This window comes from Laccaria bicolor, genomic scaffold (genome assembly GCF_000143565.1).
Source record: "Laccaria bicolor S238N-H82 LACBIscaffold_108 genomic scaffold, whole genome shotgun sequence".
Classification (NCBI taxonomy): domain Eukaryota; kingdom Fungi; phylum Basidiomycota; class Agaricomycetes; order Agaricales; family Hydnangiaceae; genus Laccaria; species Laccaria bicolor.
Genome location: NW_001889979.1, coordinates 36,030 through 48,581, shown reverse-complemented (window position 1 = coordinate 48,581; position 12,552 = coordinate 36,030). Strand labels below are relative to the sequence as shown.

The window sequence follows — 12,552 nt, the reverse complement described above, 5'->3', positions numbered from 1 at the left end:
CGCCTTTAGGGCTGGGGAAAATGACAGATTGGACTGAAGCATTGAAGAGTTTTCGAGAGGAAATGTTAACCCTAGGTGGAGAAGGCAACCCTGGTCATTCGGCGGCGAACGTTGACCTCAGCTTGCTGCAATCGATCTCTTCTAAATTGAAACACGGAAAAGCACTGATCTCGATCACAAACATCGAGGCAGCTGGGTTATTGTTGAGGGCCATTTGGAAGGTAGGCGCAATGTATATGGTTGAAATCAATGCCAACTAATTGCCGGCGTTTAGGGATATTGGTCGGATGCCGGTAATAAGGAAAATGTAATTGACTTCCTGACAAAGGCAGAGTATGTTTACTCTCACACTGCGTGGATCCTTCAAAGTTGCTAATGGATGCATCTCTCAGTCACAAACCGTTAGAGAGTTTGGGGGCTCTGGACATTGACGTAATTCGGCAACCTATCAAGGATTTCCATCGTTTAAATCTACCAATTCACGTGGCTGGTTTCCTGTCCCCCTTGGGACTTATCACTGGAGTGCCGTTGTGCAGTCGCGACTACGACCGATACTCAATCTTCTTAGTAAGTCTTTTCGTAAGGCCGTTGTCATTAGCTGGGCTAACGCAACCTCTAACCTCAGATGTGGAGAGCCTTAGGAAATATGCAACCAGATCTCTTACGTTGCATCGAAAAACATCTTTGGCGTGCTATTTTCTTGGTAGCGCAGGGAAAAGAAACAGGACATTCCGCTATGGTAACCTTTCTTGCGCAGGTTCCATGGGAGAAGCTGGGCGGTGTTACAAAAAGTGAACGTCAATGGTTCCACGCGGGTATGTGTCAAAAGTCCCCTCCTACTACTTTGTAATGACGCCCTGTTAGCGGAGAGAAAGGAAATGAGATACCTAGAGGCATTGGACGATATCGATATCCAAGAGCTTCCTCCATCTTGGCCACTGAGGATAACGGAGGATGGCCGTCCCAATAGCGATCAGCATCACAGTCCCGAACCAGAATGTTGTGGCGCTGGTGATCGGATGGTTGAAGATGGTGAGGTGGACGACAGCCGCGGCGACCAAGCACCAGAAGGCCGCCCCAATAGTGATCAGCATCACAACCCCGAACCAGAATGTTGTGGCGCTGGTGATCGGATGGTTGAAGATGGAGCGGTGGACGACAGCCGTGGCGATCAAGCACCCGAAGGCTGCCACCATAGTGATCACAATGCGCAACCAGGATGTTGTGGCGCTGGTTATCGGATGGTTGAAGATGGTGCGGTGGACGACAGCCGTCACGGTGGCGATCAAGCACCCGAAGCCCCCCCCGATCATTATCAGCATCACAATCCCGGAGCAGAATGTTGTGGCACTGGCGGTGAGATGGTTGGAAATGGTGCTTTGGACGACGGCCCTGGCGGCGGCCGCTCCAATGGTGATCAGCATGAACCAGAACGTTGTGGCACTGGCGTTCAGATGGCCGGAAATGGCGCTTTGGGCTGCAGCGCTGACGACCGCAGCGAGGGCACATCTGGAGATCTAAGTGATCTATCTGACCTATCTTCCGACGAAGATGTCCTCCCCCAAGTTGCAGACAAGTCAAAGAACAACGAAGGCAAGAGCTTGGGCCGCAAAACTCCCACAAAAAGCGAAAGGAAAACTACTGCCATAACGGGGATCGGGTCAGTCTCTGAATCAGACAAGGGAAAGAAAAATGCTGGCAAGAGCTTGGGCCGCCCTGGCCGCAAAACTCGCACAAAAAGCGAAAGGAAAATTACTACCATAACGGGGATCGGGTCAGTCTCTGAATGGCCTATCGATGAAGCTGAAATGGAGCGCCTAGCGGTGAGCTAACTGGTTGATTTACTTCGAAGCTTTATAAACCATCGCTAGGCGCCTCGACCCCCGCTAACCCTGGAATTTGACAAGATCACCCGGGTACTTAGCTCTTTAATTTTGGACGCTCATGGCTTGGGGCTAACTCTCCGTATCAGAAATACAAAAGCCCCAAGCAGTACTTGCTTTACGGTCCACATGAAGACAGATCGACCAGTTACATACCATCCTTTCATGTCAGCATCTCACTTTCATACATGTCTCATGGATTTTACCTGACAATTTGAGTAGGCAAAATCAGACCTGGGTCACTTTGACGCAGTGTGGAATTCTGTTTTGCAGCAGTATACCTGTGTGTCTCCTGAAGGACCGCGCCTGCCCCTTCACATAGCAAAACCGGACGATTCAATCTTTTGGATATCGACACATGACGACTTCAAAAAAATGAGTCATAGTCAAAAACAGGACTTAATGCGCAGAAAAAAGGTTCTCGTCATTACTGGTCTGCCAACGGATGGTCTTGCTTTTGATGAAGACGGCATGAGTGAAATTGGTGGGATTGATGTGCCCGTTGACGTGCAGGGTGCGGCCACTTGTTATTATTCAAATTCCCCGCACCGACTATAACGATATTTCTTTCAGATCAATCGATCCCAGCCAAGAACGGCGATTATAACGTCAGATTAAAATTTGGAACTCTCAGGCATCTGTTAGCAAGCGCAAGTTCGCGCGACGGTCGCACTTTGAATGCCCTCAATTTTCCCCTCGCCGTTGCTGATGCGAAACCTGATGGCATTGCCAGTGACCTCGCAGCCTGGATCGCAACTGAAAACACTGCTTGGTGCAACGCTTCCTCCTCCCATTTCCCCAGTCGCGACGTCCGCTGGGGATTGGCCGGCAACACAAATGCTATCCACTATTGGCATATAGATTCAGATGGCTTTGGTACCTTTGTCGAACCTTTGGTTGGGGAGAAGTTGTGGCTGGTGGCACGCCCTTTGGGTGATCCAGATGCCTTTTCCAGAACGGATATCTTTTCAGTCGAACACTATAATATGGAGGGCCCGAACGCCCATATATTTGCTGTGGAAGCCATGCTCCTGGTTCCTGGTACGCGGCTGTGAGTTATATCTTTTGCGACAAGAGGAGAACAGCACAAAAATGACTTTCCACAGGTATATGCCACCTAATACTCCTCATTGGGTTCTGACAGTGTCCCATGCGATCTGCCACGGGGGACACTTCTATTCTAGCGGTTCCATCAGGGAAACGGCTGTCGCACTATATCGTGCATTTACTTCGGGGGGGCATCTGACAAATACTACTCACGCTGCTTCACGCGTTCTTCTCCGACGGCTGGGGTTCTTTTGGCACTCAAATATTGTTCTTGGCGAAAATAGAGGCTCGGGTATGTTCTCTCTTAAACGCGATCTGACTCTCTTACAGTCCTTTTTTTGTAGCCCGTTTTGCTGCCCATGTTCCGGATGTTACGATGTGGGAAGGTGTTTTGGATCTCTTGTCGTTTTGCGCTCTCATGGAGTTGCTTAATGTTGTCGATCAATCGACCTATGAGGTTGCGTCGTCCACAGGCAATTCCGACTCTTCCCGCCCAGCTGATCCAGGAATGTCGCCCCTCCACCGTTTGGAGTGCATTGCTGCACGGAAGATCAGCCGAGAAATGTTGCTACATGTCTTTACCAAATATGAACTTCTGGATTCCAGCGGTAGATCAATCGACAGTGTGCGCGATCTCTGGTGGAAGTATCTGGGTCGGCAACTGAGGTGTCTGGTGGATCTCAAGCTCATGTCTCTGAGGGAAAGTATTGGTGGAGCAAAGGATTGTACGAAGGAAAAGTTTGAGAGGGAAATCGCCCTTTTCTACAAGGGGTTTCCCCGAGAATTCCGCGAGCAGATGGCCATGGCCAACGAGGCGGACAGTTTTTCATGGCCAAAAACAATCAGCTATCAAGTCAGGGCTCTCAGCCATCCGAAGACTGATGTACGCTGTCTATGTGAGGATGCTCCTTACGCTGCCACCAACGTCTGGCTGACAGTGACATGGCAGTCGATCTTTCGGGGTTGACTGGCCAAGACAGATTGTATTTTCAGGCTGTGAAGAATTCACCGTTCAAGCTCGAACCGGGTGATTGGCAATCAGAGGCAGATGGAATGGAAGTCACTGGTGACATGGACGAAGACTTTGAGCCAGCTAGTGATGACCTACTTCCCGTGAAAAGATCAGGTAAGTCAGTCGCGTTGTTAGGTAAATTTATTGACATATGGTTGGATGTCAGCTACACGCGAAGCTTCCGCACCTCCGGGGAAAAGGCGCAGAAATTAAACACCCAATCAATTGCGATTTTCTTTGGTGGCTTTCACATGTCCTTATATAAGTATATACTTAAAATTTTTGTACATAAACGTAATAGGTTTTGAAGAGTTTCCCACGGTGCACATCAACCGTCCTCATTATAATGGTGAATGAACCCCGGCTAGCGCTGTAGCTGCGCGCGAACATTTTCTGCTTACTGCAGCGCCCCATACAGACCTTGGAGCCAGCATGCATCGACTAAAGACGCTCAGAAAAAGCTGGCTAGATCAAATTGTCAACCTTCAAAAAGTTTGTGTCGACTTTCTCAAATCTGGCCTGGTGTCATAAATTACGGCGAAAGCCAAGCCATCGTAATAGTCGGCGAGACAGGATCGGGGAAGACGACACCTAGTGCGCATAATGAATCCCGTCATGCTAAAGCCCTCGTCTGACCACAACTCTATTAGAATCCCGCAATTCGTTGCCTATCCAGACTTACATATCACATATTTTCATGGGTCTGTTGAAAGGTGTTGCCAAGAGGCGGTCTGACCTCAAAATCATTCTCATGCCAGCCCCCCTCGATGCCGTCAGATTCCAGAATTACTTCAGCCTATACGCTCCAACGGCTCAGCCCCACTTGCCAAAGTCCCAGGTCGGTTACATCTAATGGAGGTCTTCTACACGCAAGAGCTAGAACCCTACGACGTGGAGGCCAGTACCCATGATTCATCGCGTTGAAGATGAAGGCGATGTTTTGTTGTTCTTGACCGAAGAGGTGGAAATCGAGGACGCGTGACGCAAGATCTATGCATGGCCGCGAACGGGCTGATCTTGTCCTTGGACAGCTCCAGAAATTCCACAAATCTTGTCTGGCAGAAAAGAGATGTTGAGAAAAGAGATGTTGCTTTGCAAACGCCTTCAAGAGGGCACGGTTCCAAAGGTCTGAAAGAACTTTCTCCGAAGGTGGAAGAAGGGAGGTGCTGATGGAAGGCACAGATTGGGGTCGGCAGGGGGAGCTCGGGTTGTTGAGGGATGAGATCCGCGCTGTTGCTGATCAATATAGGAAGGATAAAATGACGAGGGGGGTTTGTTTTTGTCTTGATGGATAGATCTCCAGTCACTCCAAGTGAATGGCCAGGCCATCGAGATCACAACATCCGAAGGCACAGATGTAGAGCTCGCCTTTGTTTGAACACTGGTTTTCATACCTGCAAACTCTTTCCCAAGGACGAAAATGCTGCACGGTGTCCCAGCGTATCGTGTCCGAGTCCTCACATTGGCGATGAAGTTAATGAAAACGTCAGATGAATTTACATTATTTCCTAATCAAAATGAGCGGTCGCTGACGGCTATTCATGCAGCTGGCTCTATTTAATTCCCAATATGATCTCACGCGCACACATCTTCTCTCTAAACTGGCCGTTTGTGAAAAACCAACCCTACGGGGGTGGAAGCTATTGAGCTGCAAAGGCCGGGCGCTGGACGCTCACGGTACCCCAACCACTCACCCGATATTTCTTCAATGTTGTCTTTTCCAAACACAGGATCATGGTAAACTTGCTTCACCTGCTGCTCAAGATGTGACACTTCAGCTTGCATCAAGGAGCTCTGAGTGAGGAGGAAGGAGAAAAAGAATGTACCCAGATCCATCTGGTACAGAAAACATATTTTCGGGAAGGCCTCAACACACCCTTCCGGCAATCGCTTTCCCGCAAGAAAACAAGCACGGGATCTCCCATCCGTTGTCGATTCTCGCTGGATTTAGACGATTGTTGTTCACAGCAAAATTGATATGCATTTGTTTGTCCAACTCTAGATCTCTCCCACTCCCATCATTTGCACGCCTCTCTCGCACCACCCTATCAACCTCCGTCATTCACAACAACGCCTCAGAAACAATGAAAACCAACCTCTTTCTCAAGGGCGACGTCCTTACCAACTCGCCCCGGCGCAGCGAAGAAATTCAGCGCGTTCTGTGCAACGTTGGGAAAATCAAGAACAACGTAGAGACTTCTTTCGGCGAGCATCAGTGGGCGGTCGTCATATTGTGAGTTCTTACCCTTGATCCCATACTGCATACTAATCATCCTTCAGCAACGGCCTCCATACTTCGAGGACTCGTCAACGTCACTCGACAGTTTTTGGGTTCGTCCAGGGCGGCAAACGCTATTTTTTTCAATGTTGGACAGCCCACATTTTTGAAGATGGACGTACGGAGATGTTCTCCGATTACGACCGCGAGCTCGATCTTCAAGACTTGACGCCTATCAACTGTAAGGCCTCATTTATCTCCCTTACAATTATAACTAAAACTTCTATAGTCGTCGCCCCCAACGGTTCCGTCAAGCACACTGTAATCTACGAAACGGATGGCCGTTATACGATGGAGTAGAGGAATGCGGTCATTCAGTTCGAGCTTTCTTCCGTAGATGTAGCGACGCCGTTTTGTTATCGCGTTAACTTGATTCCTGTATTAATCATGATCATGACATTTGGTGCACGGTAATTATAGGCTGAGAGCGAGTTCAATTCTGACGTGCAGCTTTTATTCATTTTCGACTTCGTTGCAATTGAGAGGAAGCGAGAGGCGGAATTATAGACAACTGGCGAATTTGATATATTGTACTTCCATTCCGTTGACTACGAGATACGTCTTCTAATCAGCCACTCCACCCTGACCCACTCCCCAACTTCCACGCCAAAGAACAACCCGACTTGACAGCCCATCTCAAACGACCTTCAACGTTCCAACGTCCTCTTATCCGACGTAACTGCGCGCCACGTCATCTCAACGCGCGAGCCCCATGCCGATAATGGATCTGAGAGGGAGAATGGGGAGTGGAGGTCGTGGGCGAGATGTAATGGTTGCAATTGCGGTTGAGGACTTACGGGTAAGAGTCTTGAGGACGTAACCTCTAACTTTGTTTTGTCATCAACCTCTCCAAACACCCAACAGCCCTCATTCCCTCCAAGCTCGACAACCTCGGAATAACAGGAAGCACAAGTGGCAAGTATGCATCTATGTACCACACATCAAGACTCCTGAACCCAATCAAGGAGCGGAAAAGAAACATACGTGAAGTTTTATCATCCAACAACCTCAAAAGACAACGACATATCGTCGTCCGCCACTCGCTTCCCAACGCACCATCCAGCTTTTTCAAATCGACAAAAACGAGGACGCCTTTGAAGATCTTGCACCACCCCACGCGATCCTTCGTCCCTGAAAGCAACTGCATCTCAATCCACGAAAGCAGCGCAGATGTCAAGATCAGCGACATGACCGCTTGCAGATTACACATCAGATTCGCCAGAACCTTACGCCAAACGCACATCAGCAACGCATCCTTATGCAACCTCCCCCCATTGAATCACTCACCTAAAGTATCCCCAACCTCGTCCCGGCATCGTCCTCACGCTGCCACAATCTAGCAAGCAAATCCCACCCATGCCTTCTCCTCAACACCCTCCAATAACCCGTCCCAACCATTCTATCAGCAAGCATCCTTACGATCCACGCTCGCTCCTTCTTCCATCCCTCGCTGTCGCTGCTATACAACATCCCATAAAGCAGCGGTACGTCCCCCGTATCCAAATCCGGGCGTTATAAAAGGAATCGCGCGATGAGAGGGTAAGTGAAGTGAGAAGGGTGGAAAAGCACACGAAGGGCGTGCACGAGGAGGAGGGCGGTGTATGTTGGTAGACGGGATATGGTTCGTACAAAGAGGGTGAGAGTGTGTTCTTGAGAGGCGTACTTGTAAATCCGCCGTAGCCATATGTTTGTACAACGCAACGGAGGGGCACTACCTCCCTCATACCCGCATCTTTACTCACCAACATCCTCAAGACGAGTGGAAGATGTTGGTGCGGAACATCTCTAACCACGATATCGCCGACGTGGGCGGGGATTCTGCGAGCCTGTGTCCAAAAAGGAGGATGAGTAAGATGGGGTCACACAGCAGCCCCTCTTCGCCACTTGCCCAACCAAGCAAAGGTCGGGAGTCTATCCATATTCTAGCTCTTCGAAACGACGATGAAGTTGTGAGTTTCTAAATTGTTTGGGCGGTGGGTAGCGGGGAGCAGTGATGGCGAGGTCACTACTGACCCCTTGACGGATTGACGGGGTCAAGAGTCTAGACGGGGTCAGACCCTGGGTCAGGTTTCGTCAAAGGGTCAGTCCGTGACTACCTCGCTCACGTGAAGAGCGTAAATTGTATTAAATTGTGATATCTCCGAAAAATCATATTATAGTGGGGTACTGCAGTGGAGCACTAAGTTGTAGCTCCGGGTTGAGGGCAAGGGGATGAGCTTTAGTATTCTTCTTACTTTCCCCCCATGTCTCGTCAAAATCCTGTATGGGAACACTATCATAAAGGTGTAGAAAAGTACAAAACTAACAAGTCCAACTACGAGGTGTGGTGCAAGTTTTGCATTCGGAACAGAGTGCAACGGATTCTTCACGCGGAATTGGACGATGTCGCAAATGGACGACGTTTTAGCGCGCGGACTGAAGGGGAGATAGAAGAGACAGGTATGTGAGCAGGAAGCCAATCAAGTATTCCAGAAGTCACTCACATTCACGTTAATAGTCAAAACCTCTGAACGTGCCGCATGCGGAAAGGTTGAGGACATGTGGAAGCATCTTGCAAAGGACTGCGAGCATGTCAGTGCTGCAGTCAAGCAGAAGGCTACGCAAACCTTGGCCAGTTATGCGCAGAACCGAGCAACGAAGGCAGGCAACAAGGAAAATGAGCGCCCCACGGCACCTACACCGGCACAGCCAATAAGCAGCTCGAGAACCTCGAGTCTGGCCTCGATTGGCCTGACATCACCCATGCAAACCTTGCCGGCAAGCCTCCCCGCGATGCCATCTCCTCATGGTGCATTGAGCCTCACAAGTGAGAGGCCATCTCAGCGGCGAAGGACTGCTTTGCACTCGCCAGCGGAGGGAGACGTGTTCTACGAAGAGACGTCAGCGCCACCAGTCTGGCCAAGTGCTCAACAGGCAGAATGGATGGCAGACCTTTGCTTTCTGATGGTAACGTGCAATATCGCATGGTGGGTCGCAGAGCATCCGTACTGGCGCTACTTCTTCCAGAAATGGGTACCGGGCAGTTTGATGCCAGGTCGTAAGCAGTTGTCCGGTCGGATTCTTGACGAAGAGAGCGAGAAGATTGTGGAGAAGATCAAAACGACGGTGAAAGGGCAACATGGAACAGGGCAGTGTGATGGCTGGAAAAATATCGCTAAAACGTCGTTGATTGCATCCATGGTCAATGTGGAATACAAGGTGTGTCTCGTCATTCGTCAAGTATGAGCAGAGAAGGCTCTCGACTTACACAATTTCCTAGCCGTACATGCTCGGGCTTGCCGACATCTCATCTAAACCCAAAAATGCAGAAACACTACTGGATATCGTGTTGATAGAGATCCAGTACTGTCTCACCGTGCTTGGTATCATTCTCGTGGCCTGGTGTACGGATGCGAGCGGTGAATCCTTGAAGATGAGAAGGCTTTTGCGCGCGAAGTATCCTTGGATTGTAACGTTAGACTGTTGGGCTCATCAGGTGAATGGCTTTCTGTGCTGCGTGAAATGAAAGACTGACCTGCAAATACAAACAGATCAATCTCGTTGTCGGTGATTACTTCAAACTCAAGACACGGTTCATCAACGTTGTCAACAATGCGCTCGAGGTCGTTAAGTGGTTCAACAGTCACAGCCGTGCACTCGGAATACTGAAAGACAAACAACGCACCAAACTTCCCAAGGTCCTGGCCCTCATTCTTCCTGTGCTCACGCGCTGGACCTCCCATTATCTGTCCGTTCGCCGCCTCCTGGAGCTCGAATACTTCTTCCGCTTATTAGTCCTGGACCAGGAATCGCGTGCCGTCCTCATTCTGTGTGCGGGGGCCAAAGCCGAACAGAAGAGAAAGGCAGAGGAGATCATGAAAATCATCGAAGATAGCGGTTTCTGGAGTGATTTGAAGATGTGAGTCCAATTTGTTCAATGAGAATGCTTGCGTGAAACTTACAATAGATCTCAGCATCCGAAATCACCTTGAACCTCTTGCCATAGCCGCCAACGTCACGCAAAGCGATTTCGCACGCCTTGACGTTGTTCTCTTAACCCTTGCAAACTTGTTCTTCACCTTCTCAAATCCTGAAATCGAGGCAACAGTTCGCATCGGCATTCACGAGAGCCTGGAGAAGCGCTGGAAAAAGGCTGATCAACCCGTCTTCCTGCTTGCAGTCATTTTCAACCCATACATACGGACACGTTGCTTCCACCCCAACAGTCCCTTCAAGCTCATGCGAGGGCTTTGGCCACTTGTCAAGAAGACTTTCCGGCGGTTCTTCGATCAAGATCCTGATAGCGCATTCAGGCAGTCGTTTGCAAATTACATCGCCGGAGTGGGAAGCTGGTCGGACGAAGCCATGAGTCTGAGGGAGCTCAAAGAGCTGGCAACAGCTGAGGTGAGTGATCCATTGTTGGCATGCGAAAGGTTCTCATGTCCGTATCTACAGAAATCACATGTGAACCTCGTGAGCCTTTGGCGAGAACACGACACGGGACTCGACAACGGCCCAAATGGCATCGTCAAGCTCGCGATGCGGATTCTGAGCATCGTTGCAAACTCGGCTGGCACGGAACGGCTCTTCAGCAAATTCGGCATTGTTCACACCAAACATCGGAATCGCATGCACCATGAGCAGACACGCAAAATTGTGCTCGTGAAATCGGATGTTGAAGAACGCCACGGCCGCCCAGCGCAAACACGAAACAAACGCAAATTCCAAGACGACGAGTCCACGTCACCTCACGACGATCCGGATCCATTTTCATCATTGACCTCAAATTCTGTCACCACCCACTCCGACTCCACCACCACTGGTGAACCTGACCAGTCGACGGAAGAAGGTATCGACGAGGAGCCGATTCCTGAGTTCGTCGACCTTATTCAAGGTCTTGTCCAAGAGGTTGACGAGGTGGAAGCACACGGTGACGACGCGGATGAGGAGCCCGATCCAGTCCCAGTTGATGAGCCTCTCACCAGAGCAGAATCTCTCATGCTCAAGCATCTTTTTCACTACCCAACTCATTCTAACCAGTCTCCTGCCTCTTTAGCTTTCTTTCGGGAGTACTGGACACACGCCGAAACTAGTTTACAAGTCGAAGTCGAGTTCCACGACATCTTGCACGATAACCCTTAAATAACTTTTTTTGTACATACATATGTTAAATTAATTCAACCGGGCCTAATCTCCCGGTCACGCACTGACTCTGACGAAAAAGGGTCAGAAGGGTCTGACGGGGTCTGACGAAAACGTCTGACGGAGTCTGACCCCGTCATGCCCATCACTGTCCTTGATCGCATACCTCCCGATATCGCGCACAGGCTCTCCCTCATCGACGTCGAGTCGGAGCACCACGTCTAATGTCTCTACCTTCACCCAGAATCACAACTCTATCCCACAGCTGACACCTGCAATAGCACTATGTTCATCCAACCTACGCGTGTTCGTCCCTTCTGCTCTTAATCGCCCCTTCTTTGCTCAGTCTTTGAAGCAGTGTTAGCGATCGAGTGCCGAGTCAACATATGCGAATTCAACGTGGTCCTCCCCATTTCTCAGAGCTTGAGAAATCGGTGTCTGAACCCCAACCAACGACGATGGAGAGGCCTCTTCGGAAAGACGGCGACTTGAGGGCGTCTTTGAGAGGCTTGAGGGGAACCTCGAACTTTGGGGAAGCCGACAAAAGGGGAAATGGGGGAAGACGACTGGGGTTCCAGATGCATTCGACCCCTGCAACTCAACTGTCTTCGTCTCTCCCTGTCGGAGAAGGTTGTTTCGAGCCTGGCCCACGATATCCGCTCGTGGACGAAGAGAACTTCACCACCTTTCCACCTTGAATTTCCTCCGAGACTCCAAACACCGAAATGAAGCCGTGCATCCGTGGGGTTTGAGTGGCCTTCCCAACAATCGACATCAGTCGCGAGGAAGGTGAGAAGGGCTTGGCTTCCGTGCCTGAGGGAGGGGATGGTAAGCTGTGAAGTGTAGACGAGTTGCTTGTGCAGAGAAGGGTGGAATTTGAGGGAGAGGCGAAGGTCCACTTTCATTAGCCGTTGGTTTAGGAGAAGGAGTGGGCGAATGTAGGTGTGCCAGAGAATACGCTGAGAATCAATAGAGCCTGTTGCGTAAACGATCATTAGGTACCGCCATCATAGAAAAGAATATAAACTCACTCGACGTTCTCTGTCAAGCAAATCAAGGGGCCCCAAGCTGAGCGCTGACCTCCCACCATGCGATTCAACACAAGCACTGGAACACAATGCACTGAGCCACCGCGCACCTCCATCCTTGGAAAAGAGTTTGCAGCGATAACAACCGATGTTGAGACAAGGGCGAACTCGGTGCCTTCCAAT

General features: G+C 50.0%; 6 protein-coding genes across 6 annotated transcripts; 3 read left to right on the top strand and 3 right to left on the bottom strand.

Moving 5' to 3' along the window:
- Positions 1-20: 20 nt before the first annotated feature.
- On the top strand, positions 21-4,299 carry LACBIDRAFT_335660 (uncharacterized protein; the record flags this gene model as incomplete). The annotated part of the gene is made up of 12 exons (XM_001890530.1): positions 21-221; positions 275-333; positions 393-567; positions 626-815; positions 865-1,823; positions 2,106-2,166; positions 2,206-2,397; positions 2,457-2,934; positions 2,990-3,222; positions 3,275-3,813; positions 3,924-4,056; positions 4,244-4,299. 12 exons carry the CDS (start codon positions 21-23, stop codon positions 4,297-4,299), a joined length of 3,276 nt encoding a protein of 1,091 aa, XP_001890565.1.
- Positions 4,300-5,762: 1,463 nt separating this feature from the next.
- On the top strand, positions 5,763-6,520 carry LACBIDRAFT_335659 (uncharacterized protein; the record flags this gene model as incomplete). The annotated part of the gene is made up of 3 exons (XM_001890529.1): positions 5,763-6,175; positions 6,223-6,401; positions 6,450-6,520. 3 exons carry the CDS (start codon positions 5,763-5,765, stop codon positions 6,518-6,520), a joined length of 663 nt encoding a protein of 220 aa, XP_001890564.1.
- Positions 6,521-7,507: 987 nt separating this feature from the next.
- On the bottom strand, positions 7,508-7,690 carry LACBIDRAFT_296180 (uncharacterized protein; the record flags this gene model as incomplete). Its single annotated transcript, XM_001890527.1, has 1 exon — positions 7,508-7,690. The coding sequence occupies one exon, from the start codon at positions 7,688-7,690 to the stop codon at positions 7,508-7,510; it is 183 nt and encodes a 60-aa protein (XP_001890562.1).
- A 1,704-nt stretch (positions 7,691-9,394) lies between these two features.
- LACBIDRAFT_296179 (uncharacterized protein) lies at positions 9,395-10,100 on the bottom strand. The gene is made up of 2 exons (XM_001890526.1): positions 9,885-10,100; positions 9,395-9,679 (listed from the first exon to the last, which is right to left on the bottom strand). Exons 1-2 carry the CDS (start codon positions 9,909-9,911, stop codon positions 9,476-9,478), a joined length of 231 nt encoding a protein of 76 aa, XP_001890561.1. The 5' UTR covers positions 9,912-10,100; the 3' UTR covers positions 9,395-9,475.
- On the top strand, positions 10,075-11,292 carry LACBIDRAFT_296178 (uncharacterized protein; the record flags this gene model as incomplete). The annotated part of the gene is made up of 4 exons (XM_001890528.1): positions 10,075-10,118; positions 10,174-10,603; positions 10,655-11,199; positions 11,256-11,292. The coding sequence occupies 4 exons, from the start codon at positions 10,075-10,077 to the stop codon at positions 11,290-11,292; spliced, it is 1,056 nt and encodes a 351-aa protein (XP_001890563.1).
- A 465-nt stretch (positions 11,293-11,757) lies between these two features.
- On the bottom strand, positions 11,758-12,246 carry LACBIDRAFT_296177 (uncharacterized protein; the record flags this gene model as incomplete). Its single annotated transcript, XM_001890525.1, has 1 exon — positions 11,758-12,246. One exon carries the CDS (start codon positions 12,244-12,246, stop codon positions 11,758-11,760), a length of 489 nt encoding a protein of 162 aa, XP_001890560.1.
- Between the last annotated feature and the right edge of the window lie 306 nt (positions 12,247-12,552).

Coding starts and splice junctions, on each gene's coding strand:
- LACBIDRAFT_296179 (XM_001890526.1), bottom strand. CDS start 9,911: ATGAGGGCCAGGACCTTGGGAAGTTTG. Junction 9,680..9,884: donor CCAGGACCTTGGGAAGTTTG/GTGCGTTGTTTG, acceptor TGAGCCCAACAG/TCTAACGTTACAATCCAAGG.